This window comes from Ctenopharyngodon idella, chromosome 4, assembly GCF_019924925.1.
Source record: "Ctenopharyngodon idella isolate HZGC_01 chromosome 4, HZGC01, whole genome shotgun sequence".
In the NCBI taxonomy this organism is placed as follows: Eukaryota; Metazoa; Chordata; class Actinopteri; order Cypriniformes; family Xenocyprididae; genus Ctenopharyngodon; species Ctenopharyngodon idella.
This window is the reverse complement of record NC_067223.1, coordinates 16,536,712-16,556,867: the sequence shown is the minus strand read 5'-3', so window position 1 is coordinate 16,556,867 and position 20,156 is coordinate 16,536,712. Positions and strand designations below refer to the sequence as shown.

Here is a 20,156-nt window from a genome sequence, read left to right as displayed (position 1 = left end):
TCCTCTGTCATCTTCCTCCACAAAGCCTGGTCCAGCTGACAACCAGTGAAATGAGCTGGTGCTACTGACTACCCACCGTCAAGGACTCAAACTGGCATTGCGGCTGCATATCTCCACTTATGATTCAATGGGACTTGAACGTTTCATCCAACTCTCCATCTGAGTCGCTCACCAAATGAAACACTCTCTCAATGAAAATACAGCCTTGCAGCCTATACCACTCAACTGCTAGTGCCCAATCATCAGCTCTCCAGGACCAGGCAGTGAACCCATGCAAATAGACGCATTCTGGCTATCTCTGGCAGAGCGCCAATGACAGCTGACCCAGTGACAGTCTGTACTGTGGTGTGGTGCATTCGACTTCCGCATCCACTGGTGAGTTATGCAACCAGCACTAATGTCATTTTCTCTCCATTTAATTACCTGGTTCTGGAGAATTCCACCGCCAATTTGATTCTGGGGCACCCACATCCATCACTCTCCTGTTATCTCCTGGTCCACCAGAGACGACCTGAAGTGGAGCTCACAATCATTCCCTGGCTGTTTCCCAAATAAACCTCTTGCTACATCATCCGTGCCCATCAAGAAACCACTTCCTCTGGCTGTTAACTCTACTACCATTGAGAGGCCCAAGAGCACAACGTGTTTGGAAATCACATCATGTTCACATCATGTTCACAAAGCCTCACAATTACCACCACACAGACCATGGGACTGTGCAATTGACCTCTTACCTGGTGAGCCAGTGCCCAGCAGAAAGATCTTTCAACTTTCCCTACCCAAGTAAAATGACATGGAGGCTCTTCAGAAAGGCTACATCCATCCATCCATATCACCTGCTGCTTTGAGCTTTTTCTTCCTCACAAAAAAATGATGGAGACTTGAGGCCCTGCATTAATTACTCATCCCTTCACCATCACAAAACAGATAAACCCAGTCACATGCCAACTGTAACTCCTACCTCATTATCGCATACATTCTGCAATCCATGTCTCCCTCCTTAAACCTCACCATCCTCCTCGGTAATCTCCCTCCACACAGCCTGGTCTGGCTAACGACCGGTGGAATGAGTCAGCACTACTGAGTACCTACTGTCAAGGACTTGAACCAGCATTGCGGCTGCATCTCTCCACTTATGATGTTTCAATGGGGCTTAAACATTTCATCCAACTCTCCATCTGAGTCGCTCATCAAATGAAACACTCCCTCTGTGAAAATCCAAGCTTGAAGCCTACACCACTCAACTGCTAGTCCCTAATCACCAACTCTGCAGGACCAGGCAGCGAACCCATGCAAATAGACATATTCTGGTTATCTCCGCAGAGCGCCATTAACAGCTGACCCAGAGACTGTGCCTGTACTGTGGTGTGGTGAATATGCAGGCCTCCGCTTCCACTGGTGAGTTATGCAACCAGCTCTAATGTCATTTCCTCTTCATTTAACTACCTGGTTCTGGAGAATTCCACTGCCGATGTGATTCTGGGGCATTCTTGGCTCATCCATCACTCTCCTGTAATCTCCTGGTCCACCGAAAACGTCCTGAAGTGGGGCTCACAATGTTTACCTGGCTGTTTGTCAACTCAAACTCTTCCTACGTCATTCGTGCCCGTCAAGAAACCACTTCCTCTGGCTGTTAACTCCACTACCATCGAGAGGCCCAAGAGCATGACATTGTTGGAAATCCCATCATGTTATGACTACTTACAGGACGTCTTCTGCCCCCAACGAGCCTCACAATTACCACCACATAGACCATGGGATTGTGCAATTGATCTCTTACCTGGTGAGCCAGTTCCCTGCAGAAAGATCTATCAACTTTCCCTACCCAAGTAAAATGACATGGAGGCTCTTCAGCAAGGCTACATCCATCCATCCATAACAACTGCTGCTTTGAGCTTTTTCTTCCTCACAAAAAAATGATGGAGAATTGAGGCCCTGCATTGATTACTCGTCCCTTCACCATCACAAAACAGATAAACCCAGTCACATGCCAACTGTAACTCCTACCTCATTACCGCATACATTCTACAATCCATGTCTCCCTCCTTAAACCTCACCCTCCTCCTCGGTAATCTCCCTCCACACAGCCTGGTCTGGCTAACGACCGGTGGAATGAGTCAGCACTACTGAATACCTACTGTCAAGGACTTGAACCAGCATTGTGGCTGCATCTCTCCACTTATGATGTTTCAATGGGGCTTGAACATTTCATCCAACTCTCCATCTGAGTCGCTCATCAAATGAAACACTCCCTCTGTGAAAATCCAGGCTTGAAGCCTACACCACTCAACTGCTAGTCCCTAATCACCAGCTCTCCAGAACCAGGCAGCGAACCCATGCAAATAGACACATTCTGGTTATCTCCGCAGAGCGCCATTGACAGCTGACCCAAAGACTGTGCCTGTACTGTGGTGTGGTGCATATGCAGACCTCCGCTTCCACTGGTGAGTTATGCAACCAGCTCTAATGTCATTTCCTCTTCATTTAACTACCTGGTTCTGGAGAATTCCACTGCCGATGTGATTCTGGGGCATCCTTGGCTCATCCATCACTCTCCTGTAATCTCCTGTCCACCGAAAACGTCCTGAAGTGGGGCTCACAATGTTTACCTGGCTGTTTGTCAACTCAAACTCTTCCTATGTCATTCGTGCCCGTCAAGGAACCACTTCCTCTGGCTGTTAACTCCACTACCATCGAGAGGCCCAAGAACATGACATTGTTGGAAATCCCATCATGCTATGGCTACTTACAGGATGTCTTCTGCCCCCAGCGAGCCTCACAATTACCACCACGTAGACCATGGGATTGTCCAATTGACCTCTTACCTGGTGAGCCAGTGCCCTGCGGAAAGATCTATCCACTTTCCCTACCCAAGTAAAATGACATGGAGGCTCTTCAGCGAGGCTACATCCCTCTATCGACATCACCTGTTGCTTTGAGCTTTTTCTTCATTGCAAAAAATGATGGAGACTTAAGGCCATGCATCGATTACTGGTCCCTTCACCATCACAAAACAGATAAACCCAGTCACATACCAACTGCAACTCCTACCTCATTACCGCATAAATTCTACAATCCATGTCTCCCTCCTTAAACCTCACCATCCTCCTCGGTAATCTCCCTCCACACAGCCTGGTCTGGCTAACGACCGGTGGAATGAGTCGGCACGACTGAGTACCTACTGTCAAGGACTTGAACCAGCATTGCGGCTGCATCTCTCCACTTATGATGTTTCAATGGGGCTTGATCATTTCATCCAACTCTCCATGTTAGCTGCTCATCAAATGAAACACTCCCTCTGTGAAAATCCAGGCTTGAAGCCTACACCACTCAACTGCTAGTCCCTAATCACCAACTCTGCAGGACCAGGCAGCGAACCCATGCAAATAGACACATTCTGGTTATCTCCGCAGAGCGCCATTGACAGCTGACCCAGAGACTGTGCCTGTACTTTGGTGTGGTGCATATGCAGACCTTCGCTTCCACTGGTGAGTTATGCAACCAGCTCTAATGTCATTTCCTCTTCATTTAACTACCTGGTTCTGGAGAATTCCACTGCCAATGTGATTCTGGGGCATCCTTGGCTCATCCATCACTCTCCTGTAATCTCCTGGTCCACCGAAAACGTCCTGAAGTGGGGCTCACAATGTTTACCTGGCTGTTTGTCAACTCAAACTCTTCCTACGTCATTTGTGCCCATCAAGAAACCACTTCCTCTGGCTGTTAACTCCACTACCATCGAGAGGCCCAAGACTATGACGTTGTTGGAAATCCCATCATGTTATGGCTACTTACAGGACGTCTTCTGCCCCCAACGAGCCTCACAATTACCACCACATAGACCATGGGATTGTCCAATTGACCTCTTACCTGGTGAGCCAGTGCCCTGCGGAAAGATCTATCCACATTCCCTACCCAAGTAAAATGACATGGAGGCTCTTCAGCGAGGCTTTATCCCTCTATCGACACCTGTTGCTTTGAGCTTTTTCTTCGTTGCAAAAAATGATGGAGACTTAAGGCCATGCATCGATTACTGGTCCCTTCACCATCACAAAACAGATAAACCCAGTCACATACCAACTGCAACTCCTACCTCACTACCGCATTCATTCCACGTTCCATGTCTCCCTCCTGAAGCCTCACCATCCTTCTCTGTAATCTCTCTCCACATAGCCTGGTCTGGTTGACGAACTTTCTCTGCTGCTGCTCCTGGTGGATGGGCCCATGTACGTAGTCAGAGAGATCCTAGATTACTGGCGCCGTAAGGGGTCATCTTGAATACCTAGTTGACTTGGAAGGCTAAGGACCTGAAGAAAGATCTGGATCAGGATGACATCCTGGATCTGGCCCGTGGAGGGGGTGGATGATGTCACCAGGCTCTCCCTCCATACACACACATTACAATCCCCAGAGTACTCATCACCCTCACCTGTCCCTCATCACCGCTGCAATCACCTCCACTCAGTCAGCATCTGGCCTCCCTTTGAATACAACTCAGTTACATGTGATACTTACCTGCCAAGGTCTCTGTGTGATACCAGTCTTCAGCATATATTCCTTCGTTCATCTCCAGCAATCTCCTAGTTCTCCAATGTCTTTATCTGATCCTCTGTGTGTCCCTTGGACTCCTAGTTCCCTAGTGAAAAGATTGTTATTGTACAGTATCATCTGCCATTGAACTGTCAATTCTGCTATACTCACCTGTTGCAAAAAATACCTGCAGTTGGGTTCAAAATTCAATAATTAAATAATTTTGCAATAATTTAAAAATATACTGTTTCTATAGATACAATCAACAGCTTTAAATGAATAGTTTTATATTTCACCATAATTTTTAATTTGATTGCTGTTAATGCACTCTATAGCAAACAAGCATGCACAACTTAAAATCATGACTGACTAACAGTTAAAAGAATTTCATCTAATGAAAGAAGCATTAACAAAAAGCATATGTGCATGTGTGTTAATATTGCATCAGATGTCCTGAGCCGATATCCAGACCGCCAGATGTTTCCATGTGTCCGTAATGGGTTGTTCCAGCGTCCACAGACCCCTGCTGAGCACCATCTCCATCTGCCAACACTCACAGCTGAGACCCCACGCCACAACCCAGTGCTGAATTAACCTGTCCAAGAGACCGTAACACACACACAGACACACACAGCGTATGGAGCAAAACACACTCTACTGATATGCATTTTAGGGGTGAGAATCTTTAGGCAACTCACAATCTGATTCCAGTTCTTATTAATTAATAAGTTTACTGACTGAACATCAAATTTATTTGTGCATTTTTATGAAACTACTTGTGTACGTTTGTTAAGAATTTAATAATTATTCACCTTGTAGCTGGCTGCTTTGGTTCATGGCAACTATAAAGTAATAAAGGGGAACAAAGAAACACATTACAAGCAATAAACAAAAATTGCTTTTACTATCTGAGAGTGCTTTAAGTATCTAAGTTTTCCAGACAAGGGCAGTGAGGGATTTTTCTCTTTTTCTTAGCATTACTGCTGTATGATTATTATTGATGATGAAGTATGCAGAATCTATTCAGAATCATTGCATTGAAGAATATATGTGAACACCACAGCCTGAGTTTTTTTGCACACTTGCACAGCAGGACTGATGCTCTCAGGTCAAACTCGATGGCTTCAGGTTAGAGTTACGGCGTGTCAGAATGAAACGTTTGAGAGCAGCCCACTCCTGGATGATTCAGAGACGTTAAGTGTGTTTGTCAGCGCGCTGTCATACACTAAAAGTCCAAAGTGACAGCAGCAGATGGAAGACGTCGAAAACACTACTGTGGCCTGTCACACACAATCAAGCATCTGTTTTAGGGCACAAACACTCACCGCTGACTATAAACACTTGCATATTTACTTAATATTACAGTTTCCAACAAGCTTGTGTGTAATCTGTCTGTTTTTGTAGGTTTTAGTTCGAAGAGCCTCTCCTCAGTTTGTCATTAACCTTTCAGCCTGTCTGTACACACGTACACAAACCCCTGCTACACACACACCTGCTGTAAACACACACCTGATATAACCGTGTCCATCTATGTCAGATATCCATAACAGGGTGGAAACATCTCTCACAGACCTATAGGAAAGAAAAAAAAAATCACATTAAAGATCTCATTTATATCTCAACAGTAACTACATTACGCAGAGAGCATCTTTCGCTGAAGTTTCTCCAGATGTTTCAGAACATCTGGAGATCTCAACAATGTCTCAAACTGTGCTGAAAATTATCTGAGCTGATATCCATGTTAGTAAAAAAAAAACACATTTTTGCATTTCTTCCTTTTTGTGAAACACCATAAAAAGACACAGAAACATACTTTAACTTTATTACGTTTCCTGATCAATAAAATGACACACCCACACACCCAAAAAGACCCGAAAACACCCGTCTCCCCCTGTCCACACCGCCGTCAGCTGCACAGGAAAGACAATCTCTGCACCAGAAGAAATACATCATTAAAATCGCATTGAGGATCCATTCATCCATTTAGACCGAAATCTCATGCCACTATCTAATCAGAGACCGCTGCAGTCGATACAGACACTGGTCCTGTACTCAGTGCCGTGTGTCAGTCAACATCACTGTAGATTTCTGGACTCTAATGGTACGATTACACTGACCATAACAACATAATGCAGACCGAGGCCACAGGTGGTCCACTTTGAGACGAAACCAGATTTAGGGAAGCAAACGTTATATGAACAGTAATTAACAAGCTTCTTTTTTCATTCACCCTGAACTGAGATGCAGATAAACATGTTTTCTGTAAATTGACTAATGCTTTTTCCTGATAATACAGACAAAAGAAAATCCCATAAACTTACAATGAAAGTCATTTCTAGAGAATATCAGAGATCTTTTGACTTGGACAGTAAGAAACCACCCAGCAACCACCCAAAAAGCACTAACAACCACTTTAGCAGGCAAACAAACATTATAATTATCTTCAGAAAAAATGTATGAATCTAGTATTTAAAATACAATAGAAATGGTTAAAAGTGGGAGGGATACCAAAGACGTAAGATAAGCAGCTATTTATAACCACCTTAATTTGCAAAGTTGAAGTAGGCTATTTCCTGTGAATTATGACTTCATTATTTAGTAAATAACTAGAAGAAAATTATAACAAAGTGCAGTTTAAGCTACAAACCAATGTGTTTATGATTAAGACAATAAAATAATATCAATATTATTATGCATATAATATTATGTATTAAAGCTATGCATGACTGATAAAAATTCAGCTATGGTGGTAGTGTGTGTGTGTGTGTGTGTGTATATATATATAAGCAGCATAACAGACTGTTTTTGTACAAATAATTGGAAGCAGATGAGATGAGGTGTGTGTGTGTGTGTGTGTGAGAGATATAAAATTCACACACATATACAATGCATATGTATTTTGGTGAGCATAGGAGACTTCTTTCAGAAACATTAAAAAATGTTAAAATTGATGGACGGATGGAACGATAGAACAATGGATGGATGGATTGAACAATAGAACGGTAGATGGATGAATGAATGGATGGATGGATGGATGGACGATGGATGAATTGAACAATAGTACGGTGGATGGATGGTTGGATAGATGGATGGATTGAACAATAGTACGGTGGATGGATGGATGGATGGATGGATGGATGGATGGATGAATTGAACAACAGAACGATGGATGGATGGATGGATGATGGATGGATTGATTGATTGATTGATTTATTGAACAATAATATGGTGGATGGATGGATTGAAAAACAGAACAGTGGATGGATGGATGATGGATGGAACAATAGTTCGGTGGATGGATGGATGGATTGAACAATAGTACGATGGATGGATGGATGGATTGAACAATAGTATGGTGGATGGATGGATGGATGGATGGATTGATTGAACAATAATATGGTGGATGGATGGATTGAACAACAGAACGGTGGATGGATGGATGATGGATGGAACAATAGTACGGTGGATGGATGGATTGAACAACAGAACGTGGATGGATGGATTGAACAACAGAACGGTGGATGGATGGATGGATGGATGGATGGATGGATTGAACAACAGAACGGTGAATAGATGGATGGATAAACATGCTCTAACAGAACTTTTGTTGAATACTATTAAAATCTTTAGTTAATTTTAAAAAAGATTTTTTTGAAGAGCTCTTTGTGGCTCCACTCCAGAGAGTTTTAATCCAGACAAACACCAGAGCTGATCTATTATACAGGTCAGGACAGCCGTTGGGCTTTGAGTGTTTATGTAAATATATGCATCATTGTGGTCAGAAGCTGATATATCACAGCGGCTGCACTGCAGACACAACCTTCTCTCCGAATAGAAGAGGAAAACAGTAAGCAAAGCATAGAAAAGGGGAAAGAGAAAAGGGGTAAAAGTTGGAGATCAGTCCTCGGTGCGTCCCATAGGGCAGAGGCAATTTTCAGCTCTACTGAGCCAATTCCTCAACGACTAAAGTCCGAAAGGCTGACAAAACTTATTCATAACGCCAAACTCCTCCATTCTGTCATTCAACATAAGGCTTCAGCCGGCTCAAATTTGGACCAGAGATCAGAGAACTCCATTAGTAAGCAGCGGTGGGATATGAATGCGGTATCGGGTGGAATAATTCTGAGTGGAAATGAGGGCAGTTTGTCATTATAAAACAAACAGCCGGCCGCTAAAGAACAGAATATACGGACGTTTAATGACTCGAATGCATTCCATTACACCTGATTAGTCAAGCAGGTCTGAGCTTTTAGGACTCCAAAAGCAGAATATCTCACATGTGCCGAACGAAACGAGCCCTGCAAACAGCCTGAAGAGGAGAGCGCTCAAAAGTAGATGAAAGCCAGAAGAAGAATGTCTCCTAAAACAGTAGCTCTCTTCTGAAACATGCATGTTTCTACACTGAAAATGATGTAGGGTTTTCTTTTACTTTTACAGTTTTCACTCAGAAATTGCTCGTAAATTTCACAAATGAAAGGCATGTAGAAAACAAAGTATGTTTTCTTGTAAAACATATTCCAATAATCTTTGCTTGCAACTTCGAAAAAACATTTTTTTACAGTGTGCAAAAAGTACCTGATAAGATTCATGTTCCAGCCGAATTTGAAGCAGTGTCCTTCTCGGATAAGGCGATCCCAGAATGCACTGCAACACGCTCTGTAAAATATTTCAACCATGATGGCAGACAAAATGAGAGAACTGTTCAAATTATATTTATTTCATTCAATACTGAAATATCAATAAAAACAGTTCAATTGAAATATAAAAGCATTTGCGTGTGCCAGGGTCATTATCGGTAACTAAAACTATTAAAAACATTTCTGGCAATTGAAATAAAGCTGAAATAAAATTAAATAAATATAAATATTAGTTGAAAAACTTAAACTAAAATAGAAACTGAAAAAAGTTTAAGTTGAAGCACTAAAATTGTTAACTGGAAATAAATAAAAACTAAAACTAACTAAAACGGAAATAAAAATAAATTAAACCAAAATAGCAATATATTTTTATAAAAAAAAAAAACACTAATAAAATGACAAAAGCACATAAAAATGCATCTAAAAATAACATGAAAACTACAAATATAAAAATAAAAGGTAATTCGAAATGTTAAAACTATAATAAAAAATGATAAATTAGATTAGATAAACTTTTTTTTTTTTTTGCTTTTCCAGAGGGAGAAATTCACAAGTATATCAGTTATTTATATGATGCACACAGTTGCTGCCTATGTACAGCATCCCTAAACTGTTGTGTTAATTAAGATGCATTAGAAGGCAGCTGACTATATAGACAGCAAGGCAGCTCACTGGGCTTTGGAACAGAGCCATTGTGTACACATGACTGTGTAGCATACTGGAGTGCAGATAGCCTGTAGCGGGCAGTGATGTGTCGTGTTGTGGTTATTGACTCCTCCCCGCAGACACAGCGGGCTCCGTCTGCATTGTTGCAGTTTGCCTCTTCTAAAAACACAGATTGCTGGACATGGAACGTTTTTATAGGGATTAGTTTGGCTTAGTGCCGTGGCTAACGCCATGATTAGGGCTTTCTGGCACTGGAGATAAGTGAATTCTCTCTGGTTATTCAGAGGCTGTTCAGGGGAAAAGCAGCAAATAAGGCACCGTTTTAATGGAGAAAAACAGAGTGAACTGTCGCTCTGTAAGACTGATAACCTCTTCCCTCTAATCACCATTACCGGACTCGTATCTATTCACATTCACAGAGACAGAGAGAGAGAGAGAGAGAGAGAGAGACAGACAAGCATTAGGTTAATTTTGCCCCATGGCGCTCATATGGGAACCGTTCCTTTGCTCTAATCCTGATTTTTAATACAAAGAGGAAAGGCACGACTGAGCCAGAAGCAGGAGATTAAACTGACAGTCCCAATTTGTCGTTTTTCTTATATTTTCAGTCTAAAGGATCAAACAGCTGTAAGGTTACAGAACCAACTCTGAATTCATACAACCTGTTGTGTGCAGTCATCCATGATGCACAGATGTCAGCGTCTTCTATTTTTAGGACCATTAAGATTTTTTTGCCCTCCGACACTATTTTCATGAAACTGAATAAGACATTTCCACCCTAAATCACCTTACTTCACTGCCAGACAAGAAGAAAACGTTATTAATATAACATAATATAATACGATACAAAAAATAATTTTGTAAATTTTAAGGAAACATACACATCTGCCTTTAAGGTATGCTCTACTTTTAAAGCTTTGTACTGTAATTTTTAATTAGATGCAATGAGAATCATAAAAAAATCTTAAATGGTCCTAAAAACACGCTAAATTTTCTTTTTGATGCATAATATATTTTCTAATTCTTTTGGTTTTGGGCTGAAATGTAACCTGGACGTGTTTTTATGACTTTAAGTTCTATATAGAACTCGAATCTGATGCTGTAAAGAGCCCAGAAACCAAATACGCAGAGCCGAAAAACATATAAAGAAACATTTAATCTTCAAACAACTATATAAGTCTATTCGAGAACCCTACATAGCCACTGTGGTTCTTGACAGCGTGTACATAAAGCAGGACTGGAGTAAACGGACGTGTGCGCGCCCGCGCGCACTCGCAGTGTAATTGAATGCTGGAGATGGATCAGACAGCGCGCGTGCTTGTTGACTTTAAAGCAGAAGTTGAAAGCCACGAACGCTTTCAAGTTCGAGCAGTGCTTAAAAATTTCACTTTCCCTTATTTTTATCCGTTTCATTATTCACATTAGTTGAAATCATACCCTTCACATTTTAATTGACATGATGAATTGGCACTCTAACCAGTTATTTTCATGTTTTACGAGTGTGTGATCATCGAAAATGCCCAAAAATAATTGGTTCCATGTTCAATTACACGAAGCCACCGAATATTAAATCACTTAAAACTATACGGTCCAACTACACCGCTGTTTCCATGGAGACCAACCAGTTTACTACATGTTTCTTTGAAAAATGACTTGAATATTAGTTTCTTTGTTTCAAATTGTGAAGTTTAGACGGACTATGTGCGAAACACACAGCTGGAACACACTTACTGTAATATTTACTGCTCTGGAACGGGAGATTATGCAGCTTTTTCAGGGAGCCACAACATCCACGAATTCCCCTCAGGCGAACGCTGTCTGTCTTCATACATGCTGAATCACCTCACCACTTTCTGTTAACATGTGCAACTGACAGATGTCCTCATTTTTGGTTATTCGTTTATTTTTAATTTTTATAAATCAGAATTATTACTTCATATACTGTGACGAGGTACACTCCAAGCGGCGCTCACCTCACGCTCTTCCCGCCCTTTCTCCTCGCAGGCGCGCGCCAGTTATTTCAGCGCCAAAATATTATAATTTCACTTTATATTTTGTTTATATAAAAACATTTAAAGTGCAGAGATAAAACTAGTATAGAAACATTATTATTTTAGCACTTAACAATAAATTAAATAAATCAAATAGGCATATTTAAATATTAATAAACATGAAAAAGACTATAAAAATTACATATTAGCAAATTATTGATTGTGAACGATTACCAGGCTACTTGTTTAATGCCTTTTTATAAAAAAAATTTAAAAAAATTAAGGAATCTCTTATGAAATCATGCAATCATTCAGAATCATGTAGCCTAAATATAACATTTGTAACAATAACATTTTATTATCTTTTGATACCTTCACTTTACAAAGGTATTGTCACAGTACTGTTTGTGAAATGAATTTATGTAAATTACACACAGTGCATTATTTGTCGTATCTTACACTCTAAAAAATGCTGGGTTAAAAAACATCCCAAGTTGGGTTGAAAATGGACAAACCCAGCAATTAGTTATTTGTTGTTTAAATGTTTGACCAACCTTCTTGGTATATTTAACCCAATTGTTAAAAAATCACTGTGTTGCTTACTTAAAATGAACCCAAAATATTTTGGAAATTAGCATTTACTGTATTAATAAGTTTAATGAATAATTAAACAATAGACATTTATTAAATTGCTTATAATAAATGTTCACCTTTTGATTATTATTGTTGGCTCTATTAATTATGTGTCTGATTTTTAATTTCCAACCAATTTTGGGTTCATTTTAAGCCAGCCATATAGTAATTTTTTTTTTTTTTTAAATAGTTGGGTTAAATAAAACTACCCAGCATGTTGGGCAAACATTTAACCCAACCACTGGGTTTGCCCATTTTCAACCCAACTCGGGTTGTTTTTAACCCAGCAATTTTTTAGAGTGTAAAATCACATGAAGAGACTCAGATCGCTGTTTTATCACTCTTCACTCCTCAACACTAAATCTCCTCTCTCTCCCGTATAGGTGTCAGAAGTCATACGTCCTGCCCATAGTGAACTGACCAGCTGTACCTGAGCATGGACACCATGGATACAATAAACTTCACCTTCTGGAACGCCTCTGAGGGCAACGAGACCATGGAGACAGTTGACGAGAGCCCATATAAGACAGTGGAGGTGGTGTTCATTGTACTGGTGGCCGGCTCACTAAGTCTGGTGACCGTTATCGGGAACATCTTGGTCATGCTCTCCATCAAGGTAAACAGAAGCCTGCAGACTGTCAACAACTACTTCTTGTTTAGCCTGGCCTGTGCTGACCTCATCATCGGCCTTTGCTCTATGAACTTGTACACAGTCTACATTGTGATTGGATACTGGCCACTAGGTCCGGTTGTGTGCGACTTGTGGTTGGCGCTGGACTATGTGGTTAGCAATGCCTCCGTCATGAACCTGCTGATCATCAGCTTTGATCGCTACTTTTGTGTCACCAAGCCGCTCAGCTACCCAGTGAAGAGGACGACCAAAATGGCAGGCATGATGATTGCCGCAGCATGGGTGTTGTCTTTCATCCTCTGGGCTCCGGCAATCCTGTTCTGGCAGTTTATCGTTGGTGGGCGCACAGTGCCAGAGAAGGAGTGCTACATTCAGTTCTTCTCCAACGCCGCGGTCACTTTCGGCACAGCCATAGCTGCTTTCTACCTGCCTGTCATTATCATGATGGTACTGTACTGGCAGATATCCCGCGCCAGCAAGAGCCGCGTCAAGAAGGACAACCGCAAGCCATCGGGTGGCAACCTCAATGTGGCCTCTTCCAATCAGATCCGCGAAAACACAGCCAACAAACCCACCAACAACAACCTAACAGCTGAAGAAACAGATCGAGGACAGACCCAGCTAACAGATGACGCCGCCAACCAGCACGATGCCAAACTCCAGAATGGCAAAGCACCATCCACAGCGAGCGGAGAAGTGGAGGCTGAAGAGGGCGGAAGAGGAAACTGCGTTCCAGCAGAGGAGAAAGAAAGCTCTAATGACTCCACCTCTGGCAGCGGCGGCGTAACCAATCAAAAGGAGGAGGCGGCGCCATCCAGAGTCGACGACAACCAGGCTCCTGCTAGGCACCGCGCCAAAGCTGGCGGTTCCAAACTGACGTGTATCAAGATCATCACCAAATCGCCAAAAGGAGACTGCTACGCACCTTCAAACGCGACCGTAGAGATCGTCCCTGCGACCGAGAGGCAGAACCACGTGGCGAGGAAGATCGTGAAGATGACCAAGCAGCCGCCCAAGAAGAAAAAGGCGCCATCCTCTCGGGAGAAGAAGGTGACGCGCACCATCATGGCCATCCTGGTGGCGTTCGTGGCTACTTGGACGCCCTACAACGTCATGGTCCTCATCAACACCTTCTGCTCCAGCTGCATTCCCAACACCGTGTGGACCATCGGATACTGGCTCTGCTACATCAACAGCACGATCAACCCCGCCTGCTACGCCCTCTGCAACATCACCTTCAAAAAGACCTTCAAACAGCTGCTGCTCTGCCAGTACAAGAACATTCGCTCCACCCGATGAGCAGCAAACATAGTGTGTGTGCATGCGTTATATTTTACATGTGTGTGTTCTTGTGACTAAGGTATATGTGTGGATGTGTTTGTATGTGTGAAGAGGTCATAAGGAAGTAAAACCAATTCAAGTCGTCGGCCATTATAAAACGGAGACTGACCCGACAACACCTGTCATACAGTTTTACAAATCCTCCATCTTTCTAGTTTAATTTTTTTGGTGGGGGGGGGGGGATGAATATGATGCTGTCAGCTACAAATCAGACATTTTACCATGTTTAAATCAGATTTTCCTCTAAAATAGTGTCTGGGCAGGTGTGTGTTTGCATTCATTGTTTTTTTTTTATATATAGATAGTCTGTTGTAGCACTTTGCACACATGTGATGCATGTCACAAAAGGAGGAAAAGAAGTGCTAAAATATCTGATTTATAAACAAAAATGTTAAAAGTACAAAAAAATACGAGCATATAGATCAGATTGGAGTCTGTACTATTCAATAATACACAAATAAGGGGACAACAGGGCTGACTGAAGATCCAAACCAAACGCGTTTGAGCTTCAGTATAAAATCACACCTGTATATACGTGTATATAATCATGTACTGTATCCGTGTCATGTGTGTGTTTGCATGCTGGATGATGGTGCGTGTGCGTTCAACATTAAAAGTCCAACATGAAGCCCGTTTACTGATGTGTAATCAGGAATATTCAACAAGATTTAACGTAGGGTGCTACTTGATTTCATCCATATCATTAAAAGAAACAATTTTAATAATGTGCACCAATGAATTGTGCAAAATAAGGCCAGAAACATGTGCAAAGGAAGTAAACGGGCTCATGTTGACTTTAAAGCTTCATTAAATGGAAGCGTCTATGATGACAGGTAGCTGGTTGCAGGGTTTGTGTGTGTTTGTTGTGTGTGTGTGTGTGTGTGTGCTCTGTGAGAGCAATAAGAGGGTTGAAGAGGCTCTCCGGTGTGCCCGTATGTTAAAGTGGATGAGTTTTGAGTGCTCGGGGTCTCCAGGGATGCAAATCTAAACCTTTTAAAGTGAGCAGACGCGCAGGATAAAGAGGCTCTCACAGGCACGCAGCCATTAGCATCCACCTCACCTCTGCTTTGCATTTACACAAAACAGTTCACTCACGCTTGGGAGAAAAAAGGAAAATACCAGCTACATACAGAATAATGAAGAGAGTGCTAATTCATCAGATACTCCAAAACCTGCTTGTGAAACTGAAAAAATTCTTATTAAAAGGCCAAAACGCTTGCTTTCTGCCTCATTGTAAATGACATTCAGCACGTCTGACACGCATGTTTTGTGCAGAAGTGCAACGTCCCGACGACCCGATCTGCTCTCTGGGTTCATGATCCGCCTGCGGGCGACGTGTTTGAAAGTGTGTGTGTGTGTGTGTTTGATCACCCCGGAAAGGGGTTTATTATAACTCACGGGTTCATGCCTTGTGAATTTAAAGGGCTAAAGTGCATAAGCTTCCTCATCTCATTATGAGACGCCAAGTCACCATTAGTTGTTTTGGAATCATTAAAACAGATTAACAGAATCCTCGCTCAAAGCAGAGGATCATGGGAAATGTCAGTCAATCGATCACAGAGCTGCAGCTCATAAATTTGACAGTGATGCATGCTGGGGGAATCGAGCTCGAGCTTAATTTTGCATCAGTGTTATTTTTAGTTTTTGTTTTAGTTTTTTTTTTTTTTAATATTGCTATTTAGGTTTGATTTATTTTTATTTCAGTCTTAGTTTTTATTTATTTCCATTTAATAATTTTAGTGCTTCAACTTAAACTTATTTCAGTTTATTGCCAACGCAACATCTATAAATTTCATTTAGTTTTAGTTTTTTTCCGAGTAATATTTGTTTTATTTTATTTGAGCTTTATTTCAATTAACAAATGTTTTTAATGGTTTTACTTAATGATAAAAACCCTGCATCAATATTAATAAATATACCACGGTAAGTGAAGTTTCAGTCAAAATACCACAGTAACTGTGGTAAAATCACAGTAAAGTAACATGAATCTAATTCAAATTGTGCAAGATCTAATCTGGCATTTTCCTTTGGGAATCGTGGTTGTAACTATGACATATTGGAAAACTGCAGTTACCATGGTACATTTTTGTCACAGAGCTGTCCTGTATTTCCACTGCCATATATGAATATTAGACACATTCATTCTCATTCCATCTGTTATGTCCATCCCAAGCCTGTTTCCAAATAATACATGTTTACTTTTAGCACAATCTCTCTTTCTTCAATCTTTCCTATTCACTTGGCGTACGCTTAACTTTCACACATACAATTTTACACATACATAAACATAACACTATCATGCATCATGATGTTTTGTTGTTCTTCGGCAGATTTTAATGCTAGTGATTACTGTAGGATGAGTGACAGGGTGTAAAATACAGAGAAACTGTAAATAATTAGTATCCAGCCCACAAAATGTGCTGACTGATGAAAAGTCTGTGTGTGTGTGTGTGTGTGTGTGTGTACCTGTATTCCCTACATTATTGGGACCAAATGTCCCCACAAGCACAGTAATACCAGTAATTTTTTTGGTCCCCATGAAGAAACAAGCTTATAAATCATACAGAATAAAATGTTTTAAAAATGTAAAAATGCAGAAAGTTTTCTGTGATGGGTAGGTTTAGGGTTAGAATATACAGTTTGTACAATATAAAAATCATTACGTCTATGGAAAGTCCCAATAAAACATGAAAACACAGCATGTGAGTGTGGAGGTCAGAGGTCGTGAGAGATGCATGGGTTCTGTGTGTTATTAGTTGCGAGCAGGACAGATAGCGCAGGTGTCAGAGTGAGCGTTTGGCGCGACCCAGGCCTTAAATGGGGCGACGCTGGTCTCACACACTCCGTCTGTCCTTCAGCGAGGGATAAGCACTGAGAGTGTGTGATAAGATGATCTTTACAGAAACACTCCACAGGGAACACAAACAGACGGACGGATGCCACTGTGATCTCAGTGACGCCGCTGGTGACCTGCTGTGTCATGTTTAGTGTGCACATAAACACACACACACACACAGACACACTCACACATACACTCACACTCACACACGCACACACACACACACTTATCTAGCTCTGTAAATAAGGTATATTCCATAGACTTCTACTCTCTTTATAGCCTAAAAAGTGGATTATAATGACCATTAATCAAAAGAGAAAACTAAACTCAACCAATCAAAGAAAACTTGCATTTTTAAAATAATGAGTAATATTTGTCAGATTCAGGTCAGTTATGGAGACACACTGGCACACAAAGTCCAGCTAAACTAAGTAAACACTTACATATAAACAAGTGAGTGTCATGAAAACTGCTATTTGTAGGGTACATAGAAAAAAATATACTTACATTGTTAATTTTGGATGGCTAAAATCCATTTAATCCAGTTAATGAAGTCTTTTCCTGCTAAGCATCTTTGCTACCTGGTTTACCGAAGGTCCGCCCTCTGATTTCAGAGATAGCCAATCAGAGTTTAGAGTTCTGGAGTGACACCTAGAGTGGCCAATCCTGTATATATAAAATCCCCCAACAGTCTTCATAAAGTTAATATATATTTCTGTATGTGTTCAGAACTTCAGAACCATCTTCATCCTTCCATCATCATCATCATGAGCAAACTGACAGCACAATTAACATTAAAGGGCTTGAATGTATTTTCTAATCTGTTAAAGTTTACGAAATATAATGAAATCTCTATTCTAGTGTTCCTTTATGTTGGATTTCTCTGTATTATTTTTTTTTAGAAACGTCCATACTTTTACAACTTAAAAGTGTTTGTGTGCACGTGATTGTTTGCTAGTTTTGTGAAAGACAAACACAAACGTGCTGATATCTTCTGTGTGTGTGTGTGTGTGTGATCTGTAGGCTCGTGACCCTGAGGTCAGTGCAGAAATATACTTTAAAGCGCATTATGCACACACTTACAAAGGCTGCATCCGAAATCGCATACTTCCCTACTATATAGTAGGTGAACCTACTACTGATGACCTACAACTTCCTGAGATTCTGAAGTGTGCATATGATGGACAGTTTACTATCCCATGAGGCCACGGGAGAGGATTTGTGAATGGCAGTGAAGCGACGCAACTTATGCTGGTAGGTCACGTGATAATGACAACAACGAATTACATTCATACTATATAAAACGTACTTTTTAGCATAACTAAGTAATTACTAAGCTAAAGAGTAAGCGATTTCGTACGCAGCCCGAGTTTGTGTTTTATAACGGGCGTCCCTGGAGCACCTCGAGCCTCTTGTATGTGTTTGTAATGTTGTAACTGCACTGTGTGTTTGTGTGTGTGTGGTTTTTAAATAACTGGGACAGTCAATGTGTGTGTGTGTGTGTGCGTGTGTGTGAGAGAGAGAGAAACTCAAATCTAGCGTGTGAAATCACGCGCACACGGGCCGTTTGACAGCAAACGGCTGCCAAAGACACACAATTACCAATCCATCAAGATATAAACGACAAAAGAACAACATACAGAAGACTTATCTATTCACAGATGCTTTTCTATAACGTTTTTTAATCGATATGTAAAATGATCATATATATAAAGACGTAGGCCTGAAGTATGAGGTGGGAAATTCAGTCCGATGGGATTCAGCGCGGAAGAATCAAGCCATACATGGACATGAACCGACAGACGAGAATAGCTGGATGACTTTATGGAAGGTGTTGGTGGCCATAGCAACTGAAGCAGACGTCTGTGCACTCGCGAACTTCAAAGTTGTTGTTTTTTTTCCTTTTTTGGTTTATTAATGGTGAGTTTGAAAGAAAGAGATCTAAGAACTGAGACTGCAAACACACTTCACACAAGTACGCGAATGCTCTGCCAACAATGTGGCCGACTGAACTTTTTGTGGCGGTAACAAACCTCAGTCCTCAAGGGGGCGATAGAGTTTGTGCTTTTTATGAATCCAGTACTTGATCTGAATTTCACAAAGCAAACACACATATTCATCAAAGAATCCTGACTAATAAAATATAGACCTGTCACAGTTTCCACAAAAATCTGAAGAAGCAGAACTGTTTTCAACATATTTGATAATAAGAAATGTTTATTGAGCAGCAAATCAACATATTAGAATGGGAGAAACTGCAACGCGCAAAATGGCGGAATACGTCCCGCCTTATAAGTAAAAGAGCCAATCGCTGATTGGTAAAGTCATCGCGTCACTGCAGCAGCCGTTAGAGGCTCCGGTTCCCATAGAAACATGAAAATCGCGATTAAGACTGCACATGCGCATTGACTCGTCTAGCCTTAAAAATAAGCCTTTTTAAGGCTATTTGAGCATAAGGAACAACATTTATGGGACAGTTCCTGTTAGATTTTGTTGCTGATTTGAAATATGTTATTTAATTGTGAGTTCGCCAAGCAGTTTTTGAGATTTCAGGATTCCCCCATTCAAATAGATAGGACTTGGTCTTAGATGCCCGGAGGTGTTGCAAATATGGCCGCCGACTGAACACACTTTCCATGAAAGGGACTTTGGTGTGTTCGACTTGTACTTGTGTCGAGTATGTTTCGGCTCTAATGCGTTCTTGTGTTCAAAAACAGCTAGAAGGAGCGCAATGGACTTAAACAGAGTCTCAAGACGTGTTTAAATGTGAAATAGCAACTTAAAAGCGCAACACTCGTGGCCTGAGACTCTGAAAAAACAACGAAAGGCGACGCAGGAGTCAAAAGAGCGCTGCGCTCTCACGAAAGCGGGGTTTATACCAAAAACGA

The 20,156-nt window shown here is 41.2% G+C and overlaps 1 protein-coding gene across 1 annotated transcript in view; it reads left to right on the top strand.

Annotated features, from left to right (window-relative positions):
• Nucleotides 1–17,127, top strand: part of chrm2a (cholinergic receptor, muscarinic 2a) — a 78,604-nt gene extending 61,477 nt beyond the window's left edge. The window contains exon 2 of the mRNA XM_051890738.1: nt 12,841–17,127. Coding sequence (XP_051746698.1) covers nt 12,894–14,387 — 1,494 coding nt within the window. The 5' untranslated portion in view covers nt 12,841–12,893 and the 3' untranslated portion in view covers nt 14,388–17,127. The remainder of the gene's footprint in view (nt 1–12,840) is intronic.
• The last annotated feature ends 3,029 nt before the right edge of the window (nt 17,128–20,156 follow it).